Source organism: Rana temporaria, chromosome 4, assembly GCF_905171775.1.
Source record: "Rana temporaria chromosome 4, aRanTem1.1, whole genome shotgun sequence".
Classification (NCBI taxonomy): Eukaryota; Metazoa; Chordata; class Amphibia; order Anura; family Ranidae; genus Rana; species Rana temporaria.
The window spans coordinates 426244875-426266804 of record NC_053492.1 but is presented as its reverse complement, the minus strand read 5'-3'; the positions used below and the strand labels follow the sequence as shown (position 1 = coordinate 426266804).

The window sequence follows — 21930 nt, the reverse complement described above, 5'->3', positions numbered from 1 at the left end:
AAGCACACACTGGCTACATGTGGCAGTCTCCCCCCTTTGTTAGTCTCCACAGGGTGACCACTCACTCTGTCCTCTCCTGCTTCTGTGCCTCCAGGAAGACCTCCTCCTCTGTGTTTTAGCAGGATTCTTACAGCACCCAAGTCCAGGCAGATCACCCCCCAGACTAGGGAACACCCCTGAGGGCCACCGACAGCCTCCTCAACACTGCATCTCCATCTTCCACCCGACTACCCCTGCTGAGTCAGAGTATGGTTTGCCTAGACTCCCTACTAGCACACACTAGAGGGTGCTACATTTCCTAAATGTACCTGCAAATCAAACTCAAGCAAATTCACCAATCACTATCGTTGAGGTTTCAAAGGAATGAGAAACTTGGGACTCTTTCAGTCTATGAGGCTTTACCTGTACCTAAATATTACTTTGGTGGTAAACCGGTCCTTTAAGAAAACTTCTATATTATACAGACGGTTGGAACAATACTTGCCAAGAATGTGAATACTGAATAGTATTAAATGTGCCTTTAGCATGTGCTTACCATTTGTGTTTAGCAAAACAGATGCAATGCATGCACACTGCCTTGCCATCTGCTTGTAAATATATTAATCCACTACATATCAGTTAAACAGAATATGCCTTGTTCATATGACTGTAAAACAGAAGCCCAGGTCCTTCCGAAATTTTTCGAAACAGGTCGGTAGCAAAACACAAACGCTAGTGTGCAACAGTCCTACAACTCCAGTCTACTGTATTTATTAGGGTAGATTTAAATATGCGTCTAATCTACCTTGCCCCTGAAGCCCGATCCACATTCGGATAGCTCTCCAGAGACTGACAGGCAGTAAGGAAGCTATGTGACGCCTCCTCACCACCTGTTTTAACCCCATTTTTGCCAGCAACCGCCCCGCAACTGCGTGCGTCTAAACAAGGCCTAATGCCGCGTACACACCATCACTTTATGTGATGAAAAAAAACGACGTTTTGAAAAACGTCAATTAAAATGACCGTGTGTGGGGGAAAACTTTGTTTTATGTCTTGTGAAAAACAACAAAAAAAATTGAAGCATGCTTCAATTTTTTGTGTCGTTTTTCAAAACGTAGTTTTTTGTGTCAATTAAAATGATAGTGTGTGGGCAAAACGACGTTTAAAACTACGTTTTTAAACCTGCGCATGCTCAGAAGCAAGTTATGAAGCTAGCTTCAATGGAAAAGAGTGCTGAACGTAACCGCGCTTTGCTAGAGCATTTTGAAAAAACGATGGTGTGTAGGCAACGTCGTTTTTGAAAATGAAGTTTCAAAAACGTTTTTTTATTTCATGATTTAAAACTTCGTTTTTTTTCATCACATAAAGTGATGGTGTGTACGCGGCATTACTCTCTGGCCAGCAGGCTGACTCTACTGACGCAACATGTTTCTCAAGATCAAAACCACAGATAACAGAGGAGAATGGCTGACATCTGGGAACAGAGGTTTACATACAGTGTTAGACGTCTGTAAGTTTTGCTGTGGTGAGGGAGATCATAGAGACATCTGTCAGTGTAATAAGAACTTCCATCCATGCTGGAGATGGGGAAACTGATTTACGCTAACTTTTAAATGATTATTGGATCCTTGATCTGTAGAAATGTCTGCCACATCTTGGGAATTTGCATCAAAAATGTATAATATTTTAACAGATTTGTTGTGCTGTATGTCTATCTGTCTGTCTGTCTGTCTGTCTGTCTGTCTGTCTGCCTGCCTGCCTGCCTGCCTGTCTGCCTGTCTGTCTGTCTGTCTGTCTATCTGTCTATTTCTATGATTGAACTAGTGGTCATTGGAAATATCTGGCACACATTTTTAATGGAAATTTGCTACAATTTACATCAAAATATTATCACATTCCTTAGGAGACACATATTGGGTAATGTACCTCACGCATGCATGTCCATATCACATATACCACAATACAACCTCTTTAGAACCTCTAAAATATGTAAACGGTTATCATATCTGCCAGGATATATCAATAAATGCTCAAGAATGCAACAATAAAGACATATAATAAAACTCATATATACTGGTCATAAACATAATCGTCCTTTATATTGGTATGACGTCCCTGGAAAAAGTGTTTTCAGATGTTCAGAAATATATATAAAGTGGCAATCTCTAACTCCCAATTTGCTCTTACGACTCATTTACTGACTGCCGGTAAGCTGGTTATAGCCAAGGCCAAGGCCTGGTTATCACCGAACATCCTCTTCTTAGCAGTTAAGTCAAAAGTGCATTGCACCTTGATAAACTAAAACTTGACAGTCTAACTCCAAAACACTATGCCAAAGCCCTGCAAATTTAGGACCATTGGGTCACAGAACTCCTCCCAAGCCTTTTGATTGTGGGCTGCTGGACTTATGATATATTTAATACTTGGCATTCTGTTCTCAGTCGCCCAGAACCCTCTCCGACTAGACTCATCCCCTATCCTTTCCCTTCTCACTGATCCCTTTCTTTCCCTTTTTTCCTTTCCCTTTTCCTTTTCTTTTTCTTTCCTGATTCCTCCTGTGACATGTGGTTATGTTCCACTGTGTCATCTGCATATATTCTCACTACATGCTATGATTACTAATGACACGCATGTAGGCAGGTTGGAATATGTAGGTACCTGTGAGTTACCGGCTGGCCCAGGCTAGAGTAAAGGGTTAACTGTTGTAAGCTCAGTTCCCGGGCATTTTGATCCTAACCTGGGCTATAAAAAGGGGGGAGCCTTCTTCTTAGTAAATCGGTTGGTTCTCTTCTGCTAGTGGTATCGGGACTCCTGCACCTTGCAGTCTGCTGGAAACACCTGGGACTTTCACAGACAACCAAGTCATGGAGAATGCTAAGATGGACTCTCACCTCACAGAGGTATGCTTGGGCAGCCAAACTACTGTGGCTGCCCAATAAAGTATATTGAAAAATATTGAACAAGAAATATATATATGAGATGGCCACTTGTCCATCAGAGAGTACTTGAAATGATAAAGATGTTCCCTCAGGTTTACTTGTAGATCTAGGTAAATATATCTGAAAACCTTATAATGAAATTGTAATCATTAAAACGGACATCAGCCAAATTTGTTTTTTATTAAAAGCCAGCAGCTACAAATACTATAGCTGCTGACTTTTAATATATGGACACTTGCCTGTCAAGGGCGCCCGCGATGTCGGCAGCCGAAGCCAATCTGTCCATCGGCTTGGGGCTTCACTTCCTGGTTCCCTACTGCGCATGCGCGAGTCACGCTGAGCGTCCTTACTGGTCCCTGCTGTCTTCTGGGACCTGTGTGTCTCCCAGAGGACAGAATGGTGGTGTAGGTCACCGCGATCACAGCAGTGATCTATGCTAGGAAGTGGGAGAAAATACCTGTATTACACAGGTATCTGCTCCCTCCTCCCCCCGAAAGGTGCCACCGGAGAGGGAAAGGATTCTAAAAAGTGGAAGTTCTATTTTTGGATGGAACTATATCCACAGCCAACAAATATCAAACATGCATACCTCCAAGCTTTTTGAAATGGGAACGAGGGACACCTATTAGCAAAAGTGCATAGGACACATACCCCTGCCACACCCCCTTTAAGCATAGTTATACAGAAAAAGTATTAGTTAACTCTACAAATGCTTTTTTTACCACTACTATTCATTTATAGTGAAATTTACAAATGCAGCGATTTAGAAATCGGATTAAAGGTTTAGCACTGGGAAACACTTTTTGAAAGATAAATAATATATTTTATATGCTAAATTATTTATATATATATATAATCAGACCAAAATGAGGGACAAATGAGGAGGAAAGAGGGACAGAGAGACATTGTTCCAAATCAGGGACATTTGGGAGCTAAGAAACATGGCAGCGGCAGATTGTGTGTTTACCCCTAGGGCCCTTTCACACGCACGGACAAACGGTCCGTTTATTACAAGTCCGTTTACGGACTTGTAATGTATCCCTATGGGATTGCAGACGTTAGCAGATGATGCATTCGCTAACGTCCGCAACCATCCGCGTCCGCAAAGATCCGCTTTTGCGGACGCAAGAAAACCCTATTTTTCTTCCGTCTGGCGAAACGGATTGGATGAATACGGACACACGGTCCGTATTCATCCGATTCCCCATAGGGGAGAGCGGAGGAGAGACAGGGCGGTCTCTGCACTGTGTGCGGGGACCGCCCTGTCTGCCGACAGCTCAGCGGGGATCAACGGAGGAATCCCCGCTGAGCCAAACGGGCTAACAGAGCGGATCAATACGGATCCGCTCTGTGTGAAAGAGCCCTTAGTATGGAACTTTATGAAATGTAAATGTAGCACTACCCCCGGAGGAGCTGCTGGATTGTTTTGGGCAGGATGTTGCCTCTATTTCCTTCGCCATCTAGGGTATCAGATGAGAGCTGAGAAAAAGTTCAATGTCCACACTTTAGACTTCTTTTTCTTTGCTTTATTTGCTGAACTTGGTAGAAGAATAAAATAAGTAGTTGAAGAGGTGGAAGGGTAATAGGTAATAGTTTCAGGTGTATAACTTCTGTCTGGAAACACTCCTGCTTCCAGCAACACAGCTTTCGTCGCCACTCTAGCCAGAACGGGTATTGCGCACTCGGATAGGCCTCTCACTAGCCTAGCAGCCTGGATGGCGCACAGAATATGGTACAGTCTCTGCCACAGACCTTCCCAAACATGTAGGTATATTCGGTCCAAAATCCTCTCAACACAGGATTAAGCACCCAGATCTCTCCCAAATAACTTCTTGTAAACTTAGAACTGACAGGCGACCATCATTCAGCCTTTCAGTAATGGTGCGTCCTTCGATGAAGTTCAAGGCCTCTCCTGAGATACCAGCCCCTGTGCTCGGTGCTCTCCAAGATAGGTTCTTCATCGAGTGGCTTCTTCCCTCAGGACGGACAGCAAAGGACCACTCTGCAAGCGTAGACCCAGTCTGACTACCGGGTCTACTTAGTAGATCACAACCCCGGACCAACGTGGAGCCATGAACACTTGAACAAACACCCCCGGCCAGTACTCCTCCCTAGCATGCACAGCGGGGCGATCAACTCCCACTCCCGCCGGCTAAAAAGTAGCAGGCCGCTTCATAAATACAGGTGAAACTCGAATATTGTGCAAAAGTTCATTTATTTCACTAATGCAACTTATAAGGTGAAACTAATGTGAGATAGACTCATTACATGCAAAGCAAGATAGTTCAAGGTGTGATTTGTCATAATTGTGATGATTGAGGCTTACAGCTCATGAAAACCCCAAATCCACAATCTCAGAAAATTAGAATATTGTGAAAAGGTGTAATATTCTAGGCTTAAAGGGCCAGATTCACAAAGAATTGCCCTGGCGCAGCGTATCAGAGATACGCTACGCCGCCGTATCTTACCTGGCGGAATTTCGAATCCAGGAAGATTTTGCGCCGTAAGTTACGGCGGCGTAGTGTATTTCTCGGCGTGTATTTCAAATTGGGCGGGTAGGGGGCGTGATTCATTTAAATGAAGCGCGTCCCCGCGCCGATTGAAATGCGCATGCTCCGTTTTGAAATTTCCCACGTGCTTTGCGCGAAATGACGTCGCACCAACGTCATTTTTTGAACTTCGACGTGCGTTACGTCCTTTACTATTCACAGACGACTTACGCAAAAAATTTTTTTGAAATTCGACGCAGGAACGACGGCCATACTTTAACATGGCAAGTCTATCTATACGCCACAAAACAGCAGCTTTAACTATACGCCGGGAAAAGCCGACTAGCGACGACGTAAGAGAATGCGATGGCCGCGCGTACCTTCGTGGATCGCCGGAAAAAGCTAATTAGCATACCCGACGCGGAAAACTACGCAAACTCCACCCAGCGGGCGCTGAAGTATTGCACCTACGATCCGAAGGCGTACGAAGCCGTACGCCTGTCGGATCGAAGCCAGAAGCCGTCGTATCTTGGTTTGAGGATTCAAACTAAAGATACGACGCGGCAAATTTGAATGTACGCCGGTGTATCAGTAGATACGCCGGCGTACTTCTTCTGTGAATCTGGCCCAAAGTGTCCCAATCTAATCAGATAATTACGCCATAAGACCTGCAAAGGGTTCCTGAGCCTTTAAATGGTCTCTCAGTCTGGTTCAATAGGAATCACAATCATGTTGTCTTTTGACACATTGCCCACCCTTTAGCCACACCCTTTGTCGTCTCTCCTTGCTTCAGTTAGATCTGCCTCCCCTTGTTCTGCCTGTCTGTCGGCGTATTTCCAATCCGCCCGCCGTTGCCGCGTCACAATCTGCTGACGTCACACCGCACAGCAGTCTGGGGCTTGTAGGCTCAGCATGGCTTGTGCGCATGCGCTGTGGCTACTCTATCTGCTGCTGATTAGTGACGCTTGACACTGATCAGTTTAAACCGGCTCAGCCAGCCCTTGTGTGCTGGCGTGTCGGTGGGGCGCTGTTACTATGTTTATACTTATTCCAGGTAACCTATCATATCCCCTTTCAGTGTGGACCTATATATATATATTTTTTTTTTTTTATTCAAACCGATGGATGCAGTAGGAGTAATCTGATGTTATCTATCTCCATTTTAGGTTTTTGTCTTTACCTGCATTGCTATTTTTGCTGTGCATTACCACAGGATAAACTGATATCTTCCTGCTAATTTTCGAGCTGTGTCATCCATTGCAGCCAATTACCTATTGGTAAGCTCTGACCCTTTTTCTCCCCCTTTTTTTATTTTTTTTAAATTAATGTTTAATATTTTCTACAGATTACTCTGCTATTTTTCAACGCTTTTGGCAGTTCAGCACCCACCAATCTATTTCACTTATAACTTTTTCAATACAGGTATGTATGGAGGATATGTTAGCCCCTACTTAGGGATATTAGCCGTGAGTTATTATCTCATGGTACTTAACCCCTAACTAGCTCTTTTTTTGAATTATGCTTTTTAGTTTGAATTACTAGCCCCCTGCAGTCACGCTAAAGTTTGGGGTTTTTGTTTGTCGCCTTGGAACGCCACATTTTGCCTCGATTCTTGATCTGGGGTAGGTACAGCTTTATCGTGGCATTGAGTCTGTCTTGGGGATTTCCCACATATTGGGTCCATTTTGTCCCTACATCTTTTGACGTTCAGCCATGCTTCGAAACATTTATGCAAGTATTTTTAATAATTGTGTTTTTTCAATAGACTGTAACAAATTCACTGAATGAAGCTCACACCCCTAAGGAAGGCAACGATTTGATGAAACATGTCGGGATATTGTGATATATTTACTTCAAATCAGTATTATTTTTAACCTACTGTTCCCATCACTAATCAATTTAATATTGAATAAAATATTGTCTTCATTTAATTCTGTTTCAAATACTTTTGTGACTTGTTAAGGCACCGTTCTAATCCCCTCATCCTCTTCACAACCCTGCACTATCTTATAGGGATGAGGTACCGTATATAATAGAGGACACACCACTCTCCTTTTCTAAATCTTCCTTTATTGGGTGTTTCAATACACCACTATACCGTGATTGGTGGTCCCTCTTTGGATAAACAATTCATTGCTATACTATACAATTTATATTAAGAAAATAAGTAATGCTTGTTCTTGCTGATATAATTAGTTTTCTTTACTAACTTCCCCTTTTTTTCCCTGCCTATGTTTCCTTCCCTTCCCTCCCTTTTTTCTTCCCTTAATTTATTTTATTTTACCCATCTTGGGAGGCCATTACTTCTCTCCATCTGTAACCGCTGTGGGCATCATGGCTAACTTTTGTGGGGATGCATGGGATGGACTAATGACCAAAATCAGATTATCTCATAACAATGAGAAAATCTCTGATGCTGATTTAGATCTCACATTTATGAGACTACAGCGTCTTCTCGAAAAGAAAGTCAGAGTCTATTGGCATAAAGTATATTTTTCTAAATATTCTGAAAATCAGATTGTACCGTGGGGTCTTAGGATTCAAATTTTTCCAAATGTAAGAAAGGTTAATGATTAGGGTTGAGCGAACACGAACTGTAAAGTTCGGGTTCGGAGTTTGGCTATTTTATGGCGCGCTGCACGGCAGCCAATCACCATTTGTTTTACTAGCCATGCCTACTAATGGCATGACTGTGATTGGCCAGTGCAGCATGTGACCCAGCATGTGACCAGCCTCTATATCAGATAGAGGCACACAGCACAGTCGTCACTCTGCATTAGCTAGTGTAGGGAGAGGCTGCTGCTGATTGAGGGACAGTGTCAGATAGGTGTATCCTGCTTCAGAAATCTACACAAGCACTGTTTATTTCTGTGAGATCTGCATCTTATCGTTTAGGGCTCATCACTCTGCTTTAGCTAGGGTAGGGACAGGCTGCTGCTGATTGAGGGACAGTGTCAGATAGGTGTATCCTGCTTCAGAAATCTACACAAGCACTGCTTATTTCTGTGAGATCTGCATCTTATCGTTTAGGGCTCGTCACTCTGCTTTAGCTAGTGTAGGGAGAGGCTGCTGCTGATTGAGGGACAGTGTCAGATAGGTGTATCCTGCTTCAGAAATCTACACAAGCACTGTTTATTTCTGTGAGATCTGCATCTTATCGTTTAGGGCTCATCACTCTGCTTTAGCTAGGGTAGGGACAGGCTGCTGCTGATTGAGGTACAGTGTCAGATAGGTGTATCCTGCTTCAGAAATCTACACAAGCACTGTTTATTTCTGTGAGATCTGCATCTTATAGTTTAGGGAGAGGTTCCAGCTATTTGCTATAGGGACAGCAATATATAGGTGACTCTCTGCCTATTTCACCAGCACTGCACCTGTCACCTGTGATATACTGTGTGTGTCCAGTACATAGTTTAGGGAGAGGTTCCAGCTATTTGCTATAGGGGCAGCAATATATAGGTGACTCTCTGCCTATTTCACCAGCACTCCACCTGTCACCTGTGATATACTGTGTGTGTCCAGCACATAGTTTAGGGAGAGGTTCCAGCTATTTGCTATAGGGACAGCAACATATAGGTGACTCTCTGCCTATTTCACCAGCACTGCACCTGTCACCTGTGATATACTGTGTGTGTCCAGTACATAGTTTAGGGAGAGGTTCCAGCTATTTGCTATAGGGACAGCAATATATAGGTTACTCTCTGCCTATTTCACCAGCACTGCACCTGTCACCTGTGATATACTGTGTGTGTCCAGTACATTGTTTAGGGAGAGATTCTAGCTATTTGCTAACCTTCAGTCCTGTTCACTTGAAATGATTTCCATCTTATGCAATCAATATGAAAAAGAACTTGAAACTTTAGATCTTCAAATTTCTAATTGGTATCAGGACTATATCCTGATTCAAACTTCCTCCAGATTCACTCAACAGGAGAAAGACCTAAAGGTGCGTTTGGAGGAATATACTTTATTTACACAAAAGAAGCTAAGTTTCAAAGGGACAAAACTGCCCATGAGAATGGGCATGTGTACAGATGGAATCAACCTTCACATGAGAGATTTACAACTAAGCCTCCTCCTCCTTCAAATATTTCTAAAACTCACACTCAAGCACCTAATGTTGTCTCTCCTTTTTCTTCTAGCACCTCCACGATGTACAGGGAAATTTCCCAGGATATGTTCCCTAAAAAAAGGGGATCGCACTGCCACCTCTTCTGATTCCCAGCACCGTAACACTGGGTCTAATTCCATTCGTTGACCTCCGGGGGTTCGTAACAGTGTCACTAATGTGCCTACATCTACACCCATGCCTGCCTGATCTTTGGCTGCTTCTAACTCTATTTTACCATCTACATCTGGCGTTACACATACGCTTCTTTCTTCTTCTACTGCTCATCGAAGGGGCAGTGAACCGACCTTAACCACAATGTTTCCACAAAGTACACAGTCTTTGGATCCTAAGATTGCACCCAATTTTTTAGGCAAACCAATGGACACTGTCCAGATCCCTCTGGACACTTCCCTAGCTCAGACAACTCAGATATAATCAGATATAATCAATCTTTCCTCTATATCTTTAACTGCTGATCGAATTTATGTGCTCAAATTAGGACTTACATTTTGCCCATCAACTAACTTTGACAGGTTTCCACCGAGGACGACAACCCTTCAATTCTGTTTATGCCAGGGTTGGTCGTCCCTGTTGTGTCTCCCCCCCTACTTCCTTTAAGCCTAAATTGCATAACTTTCCTCTACTTCATACAAATCCCAGTATTTGGGCATTTGTTCAGCAAATTACCTCAGAAATTTAAAATATAGATTTATCCAATACAAATGAATACAATCTATCTTTTAGGCATTGTAGGGCACTCAAAGATCTTCAAACACACCCAGGCTTGGTTATTAAGCCAGCCGACAAAGGGGGTAATGTGGTTGTCATGGATGTCGAGGCATATGAACGTATGTGCCTCGACATCCTTGACAACAAGTCATGGTATCGACCAATTTAAGTACATTGGTGGATAATTTCATTCAGGAATATTGTGCTATTATTTTTAGGGCTTACCAGGATGGTACTATTGACCAGTCCACTTGGAGTTATCTAAACACTAAGGATCCAAAGACACCAACATTTTATTCTTTACCCAAAGTACATAAATACCTGGTTCACCCTCCTGGTCGTCCGATTGTGTCTGGATGTCAGGGACTAACTGAAAATGCAAGTGCTTTGGTTGACAAGTACCTGCATCCTCACGTCATCTATGTAAAAGATACCATTGATCTGCTTCGTAGTACCGATGGAAAATATCTTCCGCCTGGCACCTGGTTGGTTGCATTAGATGTCTTTACAATTCTATTCCCCACAAAAAGTGTATTGCTACCATTCGGACTCAGTTGAAAGAACGGGGTTCGTCCTCTAGTTCTTACAGTGAGTTTGTCCTTCGGCTGCTTGAGTTCATCCTCATACGGAATGTTTTTTTATTTGGTACCTCCCACTTCCTCCAGGTGCAGGGAGTATCTATGGGGACCATTTGTGCCCACTCTATGCTAACCTGTACCTGGGGGTGTGGGAGAGGCAACTTTTTTCTAATGATCCCCTGTCGTCATTGTTACAACATGTGATTACATGGTCAAGATACATAAATGATATTTAAATTTTTTTGGTCAGGCACCAAGGATGAGCTTTTGCAGCTGATGGATGCGCTCGCTGTAAATGATTACAATTTAAGTTTCACTATGGAATGCAGTCAATCCTGTATCAATTTCCTTGACTTGAAGATTCACATTGATCAAGAGGGTAGACTTCATTCCTCCCTCTATCGCAAGCCTTCAGCGGGTAAAACTGTACTGCACGCTGTCAGTGCACACCCCTCAACCTCTTCTCAATAGCATCCCATATAGCCAATTTCTTCGGCTTAGAAGAAATTGCACTCTAGACTCAGATTTCACTAAAGCTGCCAATGAATTACGTGACAGACTACTTGTTATATATATATATATATATATATATATATATATACAGTCGATCCCTTTTAAAAAAATCATTTAACAGTTGCTAAACTGAATAGAAAGGATTTAATCCATTCAATCAAAATAACCAAACACAAAGAATCTGTTAACCAAATTTTCTAAACAACATGGTCAAATGGAAACATTTTCGTAAAATTTTTTGGCCTATCTTATTGGCGGATAACACTATTAAAAAATGTATCAAACCATACCCAGAAATAACTTTCCGTCGTGCTCCTTCAATTAAAGACCGACTGGTTTCTAGTCATTTTTGTCCTCAACCTTTTGAGCAACCATCGCAAACGGGCACCTTCCCATGTGGAAGATGGAACGTTTGTTGCTTTTTATCTAATTCTAGAGATGTACCCCTTCCAACTGGATATACCCATAATATCAAATACCTTGTAACTTGTAAAACTGTTGGTGTGGTATACCTAGCCCTTTGCCAATGCGGATGTTTCTATGTTGGCAAGACAAAGAGACCTATTTTTAAAAGAATAAGAGATCATATTCTGCCCCTTTTTAAAAAACTGACTACCACAGCATTAAATCGACATATTGGCTGTCAACATGAATATGATGCGACTATGGTGCGATTCCACGCTCTTAAACATGTGCCATCACATGTTCGGGGGGGTGGTATAGACTTGACTCTTTTACAGCTTGAGACAAGATGGATACACAGAGGGCCGGATTTGCTCTCCCTGCCGCCCCAAGGCCAGGTTCCGCTAAGCACCCCCTTCCTGCCAACCGAATCACCCCCCCCAAATCAACGGAGAATGGTAACCGGATAGCAGGGGCAGAACGGTTAGTTCAAATATTTTTTGTTTCTTTCTTTTTTATTACTTTTTTTATTTATTTGTAGCTTGTCGTTTACCTTTTTTTTGTATGCTTTTCTTTTTTTCTATATATATATATTATTTTTCCTATTCTTTACTTTTTAATTACTTTTTTATTTTATTAATTTAATTATTATTTCTTATTTTTTTTCACCTAAATGTATTGCTATCACACAGGAGAAAACAATTCCCTGTGTAATAGCAATTGGAGGTGGCAGGTTCTCTTTATTGACCCCGTCACCTCCAAAACAGGAGTCCTAGCACTGTGCTAGAACTTCTGTCACAGCTGAGATGGGAAGAGCACAGCTCACCCCTCTCACTGTGTACATCAGGGGGAGGGACAGGAGACAGACTCGGTGGCTAGGGGGAGAACGGAGTCCCGAAGACAGAGCCAGCAGAGAGAGGTATGTGGGGGGGGGGGTGGAAGGGGAGGACGGACGGCAGCACACATTTTACAAGTGATTTTGGCGACATCGCCACAATCACTTGTTAACGAGCGAGCGGATTGCCCCACACTACATTTAGTCCTGCTAGAAAGCAACTTACCGCCCTTAACTGTATGTTTCGGTCGTCGGGGGACTCCATGCCGCTGCCGCACCTCTGTGCCCTGCCGCCCCCAAGGTCTGGCCTCAGTGTCCTTGTGGGAAATCCGGGCCTGGATACACAGTATAGACGCTGTTAGATACCCTGGACTTAATGAATATATCAGCTATAAGTCCTTTCTATGAGTTGTTTAGCTGACTAAAATGTATGTTGTCTTGTACATCTTTGACGCTTTTGACTGATGATTCCTCTGATGGTCCGACGTCCGTGTCTGTTTGTTCCTGTCATTTGTTTCCTTTTTGTTCACTTAACATTATGGTCCTTTTTCATCTATGGATCCATTTGGAGGATGTTCTGGGTCCCTTGGTGTATATTTCCCTTCCCCTTTTCTCCCTCCCATCCCCTTTCCCTTCTTTGATTGATTCCACTTTATTCTATAATTCTCAGGCTTAGTTTAATTCATGAATTCATTTTGTAATTTTTCTATATGTAATAATTATATTATTGATTTTGTATATATTTATTTTCAATATTTAACTTCTAATTGATTTGTTTTTGATTTTGTATATAGTTTCATTCATGGCTCTATTTCTTTAGGTGTTCATCCACCTGGGATCCTTCTTTGTATACATCTAAGATGTGGTGACATCTCCTGTATGCCCGATGCCTGTTCGCCCTCGGTTTGGCTGTGGGGGGTTTGCTGGGGCGTTGTCATGGCGACATTCAGACTCATTCCCGTGATTGCATGGACACCCAAGGGCTTTGTTGTCTTTTGACACATTGCCTGCCCTTGTCAGGACAAGTCTGATCATTGGAAGAGAGCATTCAGATAAACAGGTACAACTTATGTAGGAGAATTTGTTTAATCTCCTGTGACCAGTCACTTCACGGGGTACTATATAGAAGGGTTTACAACCACTTTCAAAGTAATTATTCACTTGTGTTTTTTTTTTTTAAGTGAAGATTCTCAACCTATTAGTAAATCAGTCCTAAAGTCTGTGAATTTGATCCACTCATTGGCAATTTCACAAACAGATTTGGTCGATGTGTTCTAAAATTTTAACAATAACCTTTCTTATAATATTCCTCAGAAAGCAATTTGTTACACCTGTTCTACACTGTTATCAGTTAGTATTGTCCCATGTTCTCACTGTGGACTACAGACCCACCTTCGCACTCAAGTTTTGGAAATAAGTCAAGGAGGAGGTATTCTGTAGTCCCAACACACTTCATGTCCTAGGGTGACAATGCTGTTCATTCATAGACACATTATAGCAGATTGTGTCGCATGTGAACAGGAAGTGTGTTCTGGCAGGATCATCAGGTGAAAAAAAAAGAAAAAAGCCTGAGATAAAAATAATGAGCTGCCACCAGAGGTTTGGTAAACCTAATTATATTGCATTTGTGTTCCTAAGCTTGGATGACCTCACAGCTTGGTCTGCACATCTGACCCACTTATTTACAATTCAGGAGATATTGAACTCTGTGTGAGACCCACTAATGGACTGTTCAGCTGCAAATGGAATCTGCTGTGGGCTTCGGGCCAAGTCTCAATCCAAATAAACTATGCAGATCACACAAGTTGATGTGTCCAACCAGCATGATGCATCCAGAGTGTTGCTGCATCGTCATAAGGAATGACACGGTCCTGGCGGATGTACACAGAGCGCAGAGAACGCCGTTCACACCTCTTTACTGTCACTTGCAAAGAGTTCGTTATCTGCTACTACCACTTACCCCACAATCTGTGATCTGTTTATTAAATACCTTGATAAGATAAATCCAAGGCTTACCCTGGTGGGAAAATCATATGTACACATCTCATGTTGTATGTAGGGCAGTTTAGGGTGGATGCACTATTGATCTGCAGAAGGATCTGGATTATATTTTGGAAGAAAATTCCTTCAATTTGCAGCACATTTCATTTTTGTTTCTTTTTGGACAACAAGATCTATCTATCTATCTATCTATCTATCTATCTATCTATCTATCTATCTATCTATCTATCTATCTATCTATCTATCTATCACATATCAATCTATATTTTAGTATCACATTATTCTATCTATCTTTCTGTTTATCTATAATCGATCTATCCATTCAAGCATACCATATCAATCTATCTTTTTATAACACATTATTTTATCTATCTATCTATCTATCTATCTATCTATCTATCTATCTATCTGCATATCATATATATATTTCTTTTATAACATCATTCTTTGAATTTATTTTGTTTATCTATCTATCCATACCAAATCTATCTGTATATCTTTATATAAATATCACATCATTCTATCTTTCTGTTTATTTATCCATCCATAATCTATCTATCTATCTATCTATCTATCTATCTATCTATCTATCTATCTATCTATCACATACCAATCTATCTTTTCATATCACATTATTCTATCTACCTATCCATCTATCTTTCTGTTTATCTATACTCTATCTATCCATCCAAGCATACCATATCTGTCTATCAATCTCTTATATAAAGTCATTCTATGAATCTCTTCTTTTGTTTATCCATCCATACCAAATCTATCTCTCTGTCTGTTTATCTAGATATCTTTATATGGTGCATGATTCTGTCTATCTATCTATCTATCTATCTATCTATCTATCTATCTATCTATCTATCTATCTATCTATATATCTATATATCTATCTACTTATCTATCCATCTATCTATCTCTTATATAACATCATGCTATGAAACTCTTCTTTTGTTTATCTATCTATCCATCCATACCAAATCTATCTGTCTGTCTATCTAGATATCTTTATATGGTGCATCATTCTGTCTATCTATCTTTATATATCACATCATTCTATCTACCTATCTATCTATCTATCTATCTATCTATCTATCTATCTATCTATCTATCTATCTATCTCTTATATAACATCATGCTATGAAACTCTTCTTTTGTTTATCTATCCATCCATACCAAATGTATCTGTCTATCTATCTACATATCTTTATATGGTGCATCATTCTGTCTATCTATCTTTATATATCACATCATTCTATCTACCTACCTATCTATCTATCTATCTATCTATCTATCTATCTATCTATCTATCTATCTATCTATCTATCTATCTATCTATCTATCTCTCTCTACTTATCCACCTGTCTAAATGTTTGTTTGTCTATCTTTCTATCTATCTTTTCACATCACATTACTTTATCTAGTTATCCATCTTATCTAACTTATCTATTATCTATCTATCTCTTATATAACGTCATTCTATGAATCTCTTCTTTTGTTTATCTATCCATCCATACCAAATCTATCTGTCTGTCTATCTAGTTATCTTTATATGGTGCATCATTCTGTCTATCTTTATATATCACATAATTCACCTTTTTACCTATCCTTCTGTTTATCTATCTATCCATAATCTATCTGTCTACTTTATCCATTTGTCTTACTCTTTGTCTATCTATTCATACCATATCTATATTTATCTTTTCACATCACATTATTCTATCTATTTATCCATCTATCTATTTTATATGAAGCCATTCTAGCTATCTCTTCGTTAGTTAGATAAGCTATAGGTGTATAGATAAACAATCTGTCTAGCTATCTATCTACAGGATTTCCTACTTCAAGCCCAATTGGAATATTGATCTTCCTTTTTCAGATCAGGACATTGATGCACATCTTAGGGGTGTTTTATGGGTTATATATTTTAAGGATTTTTAACTTTATTTAAAAGGGCAGATCCACAGAGCAAGTACGCCGGCGTATCTACTGATACGCCGGCGTACTTTCAAATCTCCCTGCGTCGTACCTTTAGTTTGAATCCTCAAACCAAGATACGACGGCATCTGGGTTCGATCCGACAGGCGTACGGCTTCGTACGCCTTCGGATCGCAGATGCAATACTTCGGCGTCCGCTGGTTGGAGTTTGCGTCGTTTTCCGCGTCGGGTATCAAAATTAGCTTTTTTCGACGATCCACTAACGTACGTGGGGCCGTCGCATTCTCTTACGCCGTCTCTAGTCGGCTTTTCCCGGTGTATAGTTAAAGCTGCTATTTTGCGGCGTATAGATAGACTTGCCATGTTAAAGTATGGCCGTCGTTCCCGCGTCGAAATTTGAATTTATTTCTTTTTTGCGTAAGTCGTTCCGTGAATAGGGATGGACGTAAGTCACGTCTAAGTTAAAAAAAATGACGTCATTGCGACGTCCTTTTGCGCAAAGCATGGCGGGAAATTTCTGAACGACGCATGCGCAGTTCATTCGGCGCAGGGACGCGCTTCATTTAAATGAATCACGCCCCCTACCCGCCGATTTGAATTACGCGCCGAGAGATACACTACGCCGCCGTAACTTTCGGCGCGCAAGCTTTCAGGATTCGAATCAAAGCCGGAAAAGTTACGGCGGCGTAGCGTATCTCTGATACTCGGCGCAGGTGTAAAGGTATGTGGATCTGGCCCATAGTGTCACAAAGTGCACAGCAGCATGGTTCATTGTGATGGCATGCCATCCTGTGCGCTGGGACAAAACTGCACACCTTCTGCGTTTTTCTGCACTGCAACTCACATCACACGAGCATTGTGGTGTGAATGGGGCACATCGTCTATATGTCCTAGCAATGACCTGCAGGTCACTGCATGTAGTAAGAACGAGCCCATACAGGTGGACATTGATGGCCTGTATCACTAACTAGTTTCATATTTGTCTGATTTCTCCAGCCATGGAGATTCTTTACACAGGCTGAATGTAAAAACATATAATGTACATAAGAATTCCTTGATTGAGAGTAGTATCCCTCATAAAAAATATGAAAATATTTTCATCAATGAAATTAACACTTTTTTAGTTGACTAAAATACACTAAAACAATTCAGATGACTAAAATATGACTAATATGAAAACAATTTAGATAACTAAAGTATGACTAATGTCTCATACACGCGATTGGAATTTCCGATAAGAAATGTTCGATTTGAGCTTTTGTGTAGGCCCCATTGGACATTTTCTGTCAGAATTTCTGAGGCCTCGTACACACGACCGAGGCACTCGACGGGCGAAACACATCGTTTTCCTCGTCGAGTTCCTTGTGAAGTCGTCGAAACTCGACAAGCCAATTTTCTCCATTCCCGTCAAGGAAAGAGAGAACATGTTCTCTTTTTGGCTCGTCGAGTTTCTCGACAGTTTCCTCGACGAAAATGTACACGCGACCGGTATCCTCGGCAAAAAAATATCTCCCAGCAAGTTTCTTGCTGGTTTTTGCCGAGAAACTCGGTCGTGTGTACGAGGCCTTACAGGAAAAATTGGAGAGCTGGTTCTCAAATTTTCCGATGGCAAAAGTTCTTGTCGGAAATTCTGATCGTCTGTATGCAATTCCGATGCGCAAAAATCCTATGCATGCTCAGAATCATTGAACTTCTTTGATCTCGGCTCGTTGTAGTGTTGTACGTCACTGCGTTCTTGATGTTCGGAATTTCAGACAACATTTGTGTGACTGTGTGTATGCAACACAAGTTTGAACCAAAATTCCGTCCGAAAAAAATCCACGGTTTTGTCGGAAATTCCGATCGCGTGTATGCGGCGTAAAACTAAAATGGCATTTTAATCAAAGGACTATGACTAAAACTAAATCAAAATTTGATGTCAAAATGAACACTGGTTATATACCACAACGGCTAAATCTGTGTCTGTAGTGCATGTGAAAACCTTAATACCATCAATAATAACAGGAGTATATAATGAGTTCGTCAATTCTAGAGAAATGCTTAAATAATGCATTAAATATTAACTAAATACATTCGATTTTAGCCAACTAAAATGTACTTGAGTTTTTAATCGACTAAAATACGACTAAAAATAAAACGATTCAGATGACTAACATACAACTTCGGCCTCGTATACACGATAGGTTAACCAGAGGCCAACGGTCTGATGGACCGTTTTCATCGGTCAAAACCGATTGTGTGTGGGCCCCATAGGTTAAAAAAAAGCCAACTTGCTTTAAATTTAACCGATGGATTCCTAACCGATAGGTCAAAACCGATCGTTAGTAGGCACGACCATCGGTTAAAAATCCACGCATTCTCAGAATCAAGTCAACGCATGCTTGGAAGCATTGAACTTCGTTTTTTTCAGCACGTCGTTGTGTTTTACGTCACCGCGTTCTGACACGATCGGTTATTTAACCTATGGTGTATAGGCGCGACGGACCATCAGTCAGCTTCATCGGTTAACCTATGACAACGGTCCTTCAGACCGTTCTCATCGGATGGACTGATCGTGTGTACGAGGCTTAAAACTAAAATGTAATTTTAGTCAAAAGACAATAACTAAAACTAATCGCAATTTGTCATCAAAATTAACACTGATAATGGGCATAATGCCGCGTACACACGATCGGACATTCCGACAGCAAAACCGTGATTTTTTTCCAACGGAACGTTGGCTCAAACTCGTGTTGCATACACACGGTCACACAAATGTTGTCGGAAATTCCGAACATCAAGAACGCGATCACGTGCAACACTACGACAAACCGAGAAAAATGAAGTTCAATGATTCCGAGCATGCATCGAATTGATTCCGAGCATGCGTAGGATTTTTGTGCATCGGAATTGCATACAGACGATCGAAATTTCCAACAAGAATTGTCGGAAAAATTGAGAAACAACTCTCAAACATTTTTTGGCGGAAATTCCAACAGCAAATGTCCAATGGAGCATACACACGGTCAGAATTTCTGACCAAAAGCTCACATCGAACATTTGTTGTCGGAAATTCCGATCGCGTGTACGCGGCATTAGTGTTGGACAAAAGTGAGTTCACGGACACATTTCCCATGGGGCTAGGGGTGGACTGACAACTCATGGGGCCCCCTGGGCAATAGGAGATTATGGGGCCCCCCGGGCAATGGGAGATTATGGGGCCCCCGGGCAATGGGAGATTATGGGGCCCCCGGGCAATGGGAGATTATGGGGCCCCCGGGCAATGGGAGATTATGGGGCCCCTGGGCAATGGGAGATTATGGGGCCCCCGGGCAATGGGAGATTATGGGGCCCCTGGGCAATAGGAGGCCACACAGTATACACACACACAATCTTGGGATTAAAAAAAAAAAAAAAAAGATTTGTACATACTGTCCCTGGTTTTACTGAGGCTGGCAACCCTGATGGGGCCCCCTAGTGGCATGGGGCCCTCGGGCAGTGCCCTAGTGCCCGAATGGTCAGTCCGCCCCTATTGGCTGGCTCAGCTCTTTAGCTTCCAACCAAAACTGAAAATGCTCTGAATGGACTGACCCTTCAGAGCAGCAGAACTCACCTGGCAAAAAATATTCTTGACATAATCTCCACACAGATCCTGCTCCTTATAGTCAAAGTTGTCCATGACCGACCAGTATCTCTCCGCTATGACGTTGTCCTTTTGCTGGTCGCAGCATCCAAACTCTTGATATGAGGAACAAAACTCCAAGTGTACAGGGGGCTTGAATGGGGGTCCAGAATCCAGGCACTGCGGATGACTGAAGACTCCTGTCCGGATGAGGATGATAAAGGATGATAGAAGATAAACACCTTTGAAGAAAGTTCCATCTCCCCAGTGTGGACACAAGAAGAAGGAGCATCCAAGAGCTGCCAGGCATGCAGTCATCTTCACTCACTACTCACATCCTGTGGCCCCCACGCATCATCTTGTGTGTGCTCCTTTTTATACCAGCCCTGAGCACTCCCTCACCACTCCACATTGTCTCTTCCATTCCTGATCTTCACATCTCCTGCTCATCCCTATTCATCACGATCCCTCTCAAAGATCCGTTGCACTTTCTAGGATTTGCTCCGTTTGTCACACTTCATTCCTTCCTCGACATCCAGCTCCATCTGGATTTACACGTGCCCACAGCTTTTGCTTTTCCAAAGTTTTCTCCCCACACTATTTTTTTAAAATCAATGCCAATAACTGGAAACACCTGAAATGTCCTCTATGGTGCTGTATCTACATGATCTTCACTTAGTTCACAGCTGGCAAAGAGAATTCCTCTTTGATAGTCACCTTTTTTTTGCATGTTTTATACGGCTGTGACTTCTCCAACATTTCTATCAGTACAGTGAGGAAGCGCCAAAAATTTGTCAACTAGGTTTGACAGTGATAATCCATAGAGGAGTTTGCATGTTTTTTTTTTTAACCACTTCAGTACCAGGCACTTATGCCGCGTTCACACGATCATTTTTCAGCATGTCGAAAAAACAAAGTTTTCCCAAGTTCATCATTAAAACGACGTTGCCCACACACCATCGTTTTTAAAAAATGATCTAGCAAAGCGCGGAGACGTACAACACGTACGACGGCACTATAAAGGGGAAGTTCCATTCGCCTTTGGGCTGCTTTAGCTGATTCCGTGTTAGTAAAACACGATTTGCGCTTTTCTGTCTGTTACAGCGTGATGAATGTGCTTACTCCATTACGTACGGTAGTTTTACCAGAACGAGCGCTCCCGTCTCATAACTTGCTTCTGAGCATGCGCAGGTTTTTTACGTCGTTTTAGCCCACACACGATCATGTTTTACAACCCGAAAAACGACATAGTTTAAAACGACGTTAAAAAATGCAGCATGTTCGAATTTTTTTTTTGTTCTTTTTCAGAACCTGAAAAATGATGTGAAGCCCACACACGATCATTTTAACCACTTGACCACTGGGCACGAAAACCCCCTTAATCACCAGACCAATTTTCAGCTTTCGGTGCTCTCACAATTTGAATGACAATTACTCAGTCATACAACATTGTACCCATCTGAAATGTTTGTCCTTTTTTTCCCACAAATAGAGCTTTCTTTTGGTGGTATTTGATCACCTCTGCGGTTTTTATTTTTTGCGCTATAAAAGAAAAAAGACTGAAAATTCTGTAAAAAAAAAAAAAAAAATCTAGTTTCTGTCATATTAGCAGGTTATTTCTCACACACAGCATATGCATACTATAAATTACACCCCAAAACACATTCTGCTATTCCTCCCGAGTATAGCGATACCACATGTGTGCGACTTTTACACAGCGTGGCCACATAGAGAGGCCCAACATGCAGGGAGCACCATCAGGCGTTCTGAAGCACCCAGGCCAATTTTGACATTTCTCTCCTACATGTA

At 41.7% G+C, this 21930-nt stretch overlaps 1 protein-coding gene across 1 annotated transcript in view; it reads right to left on the bottom strand.

Annotated features, from left to right (window-relative positions):
* The window catches only part of HHIPL2 (HHIP like 2), a 74674-nt gene extending 53876 nt beyond the window's left edge, over positions 1 to 20798 (bottom strand). The window contains exon 1 of the mRNA XM_040351412.1: positions 20113 to 20798. Coding sequence (XP_040207346.1) covers positions 20113 to 20439 — 327 coding nt within the window. The 5' untranslated portion in view covers positions 20440 to 20798. The remainder of the gene's footprint in view (positions 1 to 20112) is intronic.
* Positions 20799 to 21930: the final 1132 nt, after the last annotated feature.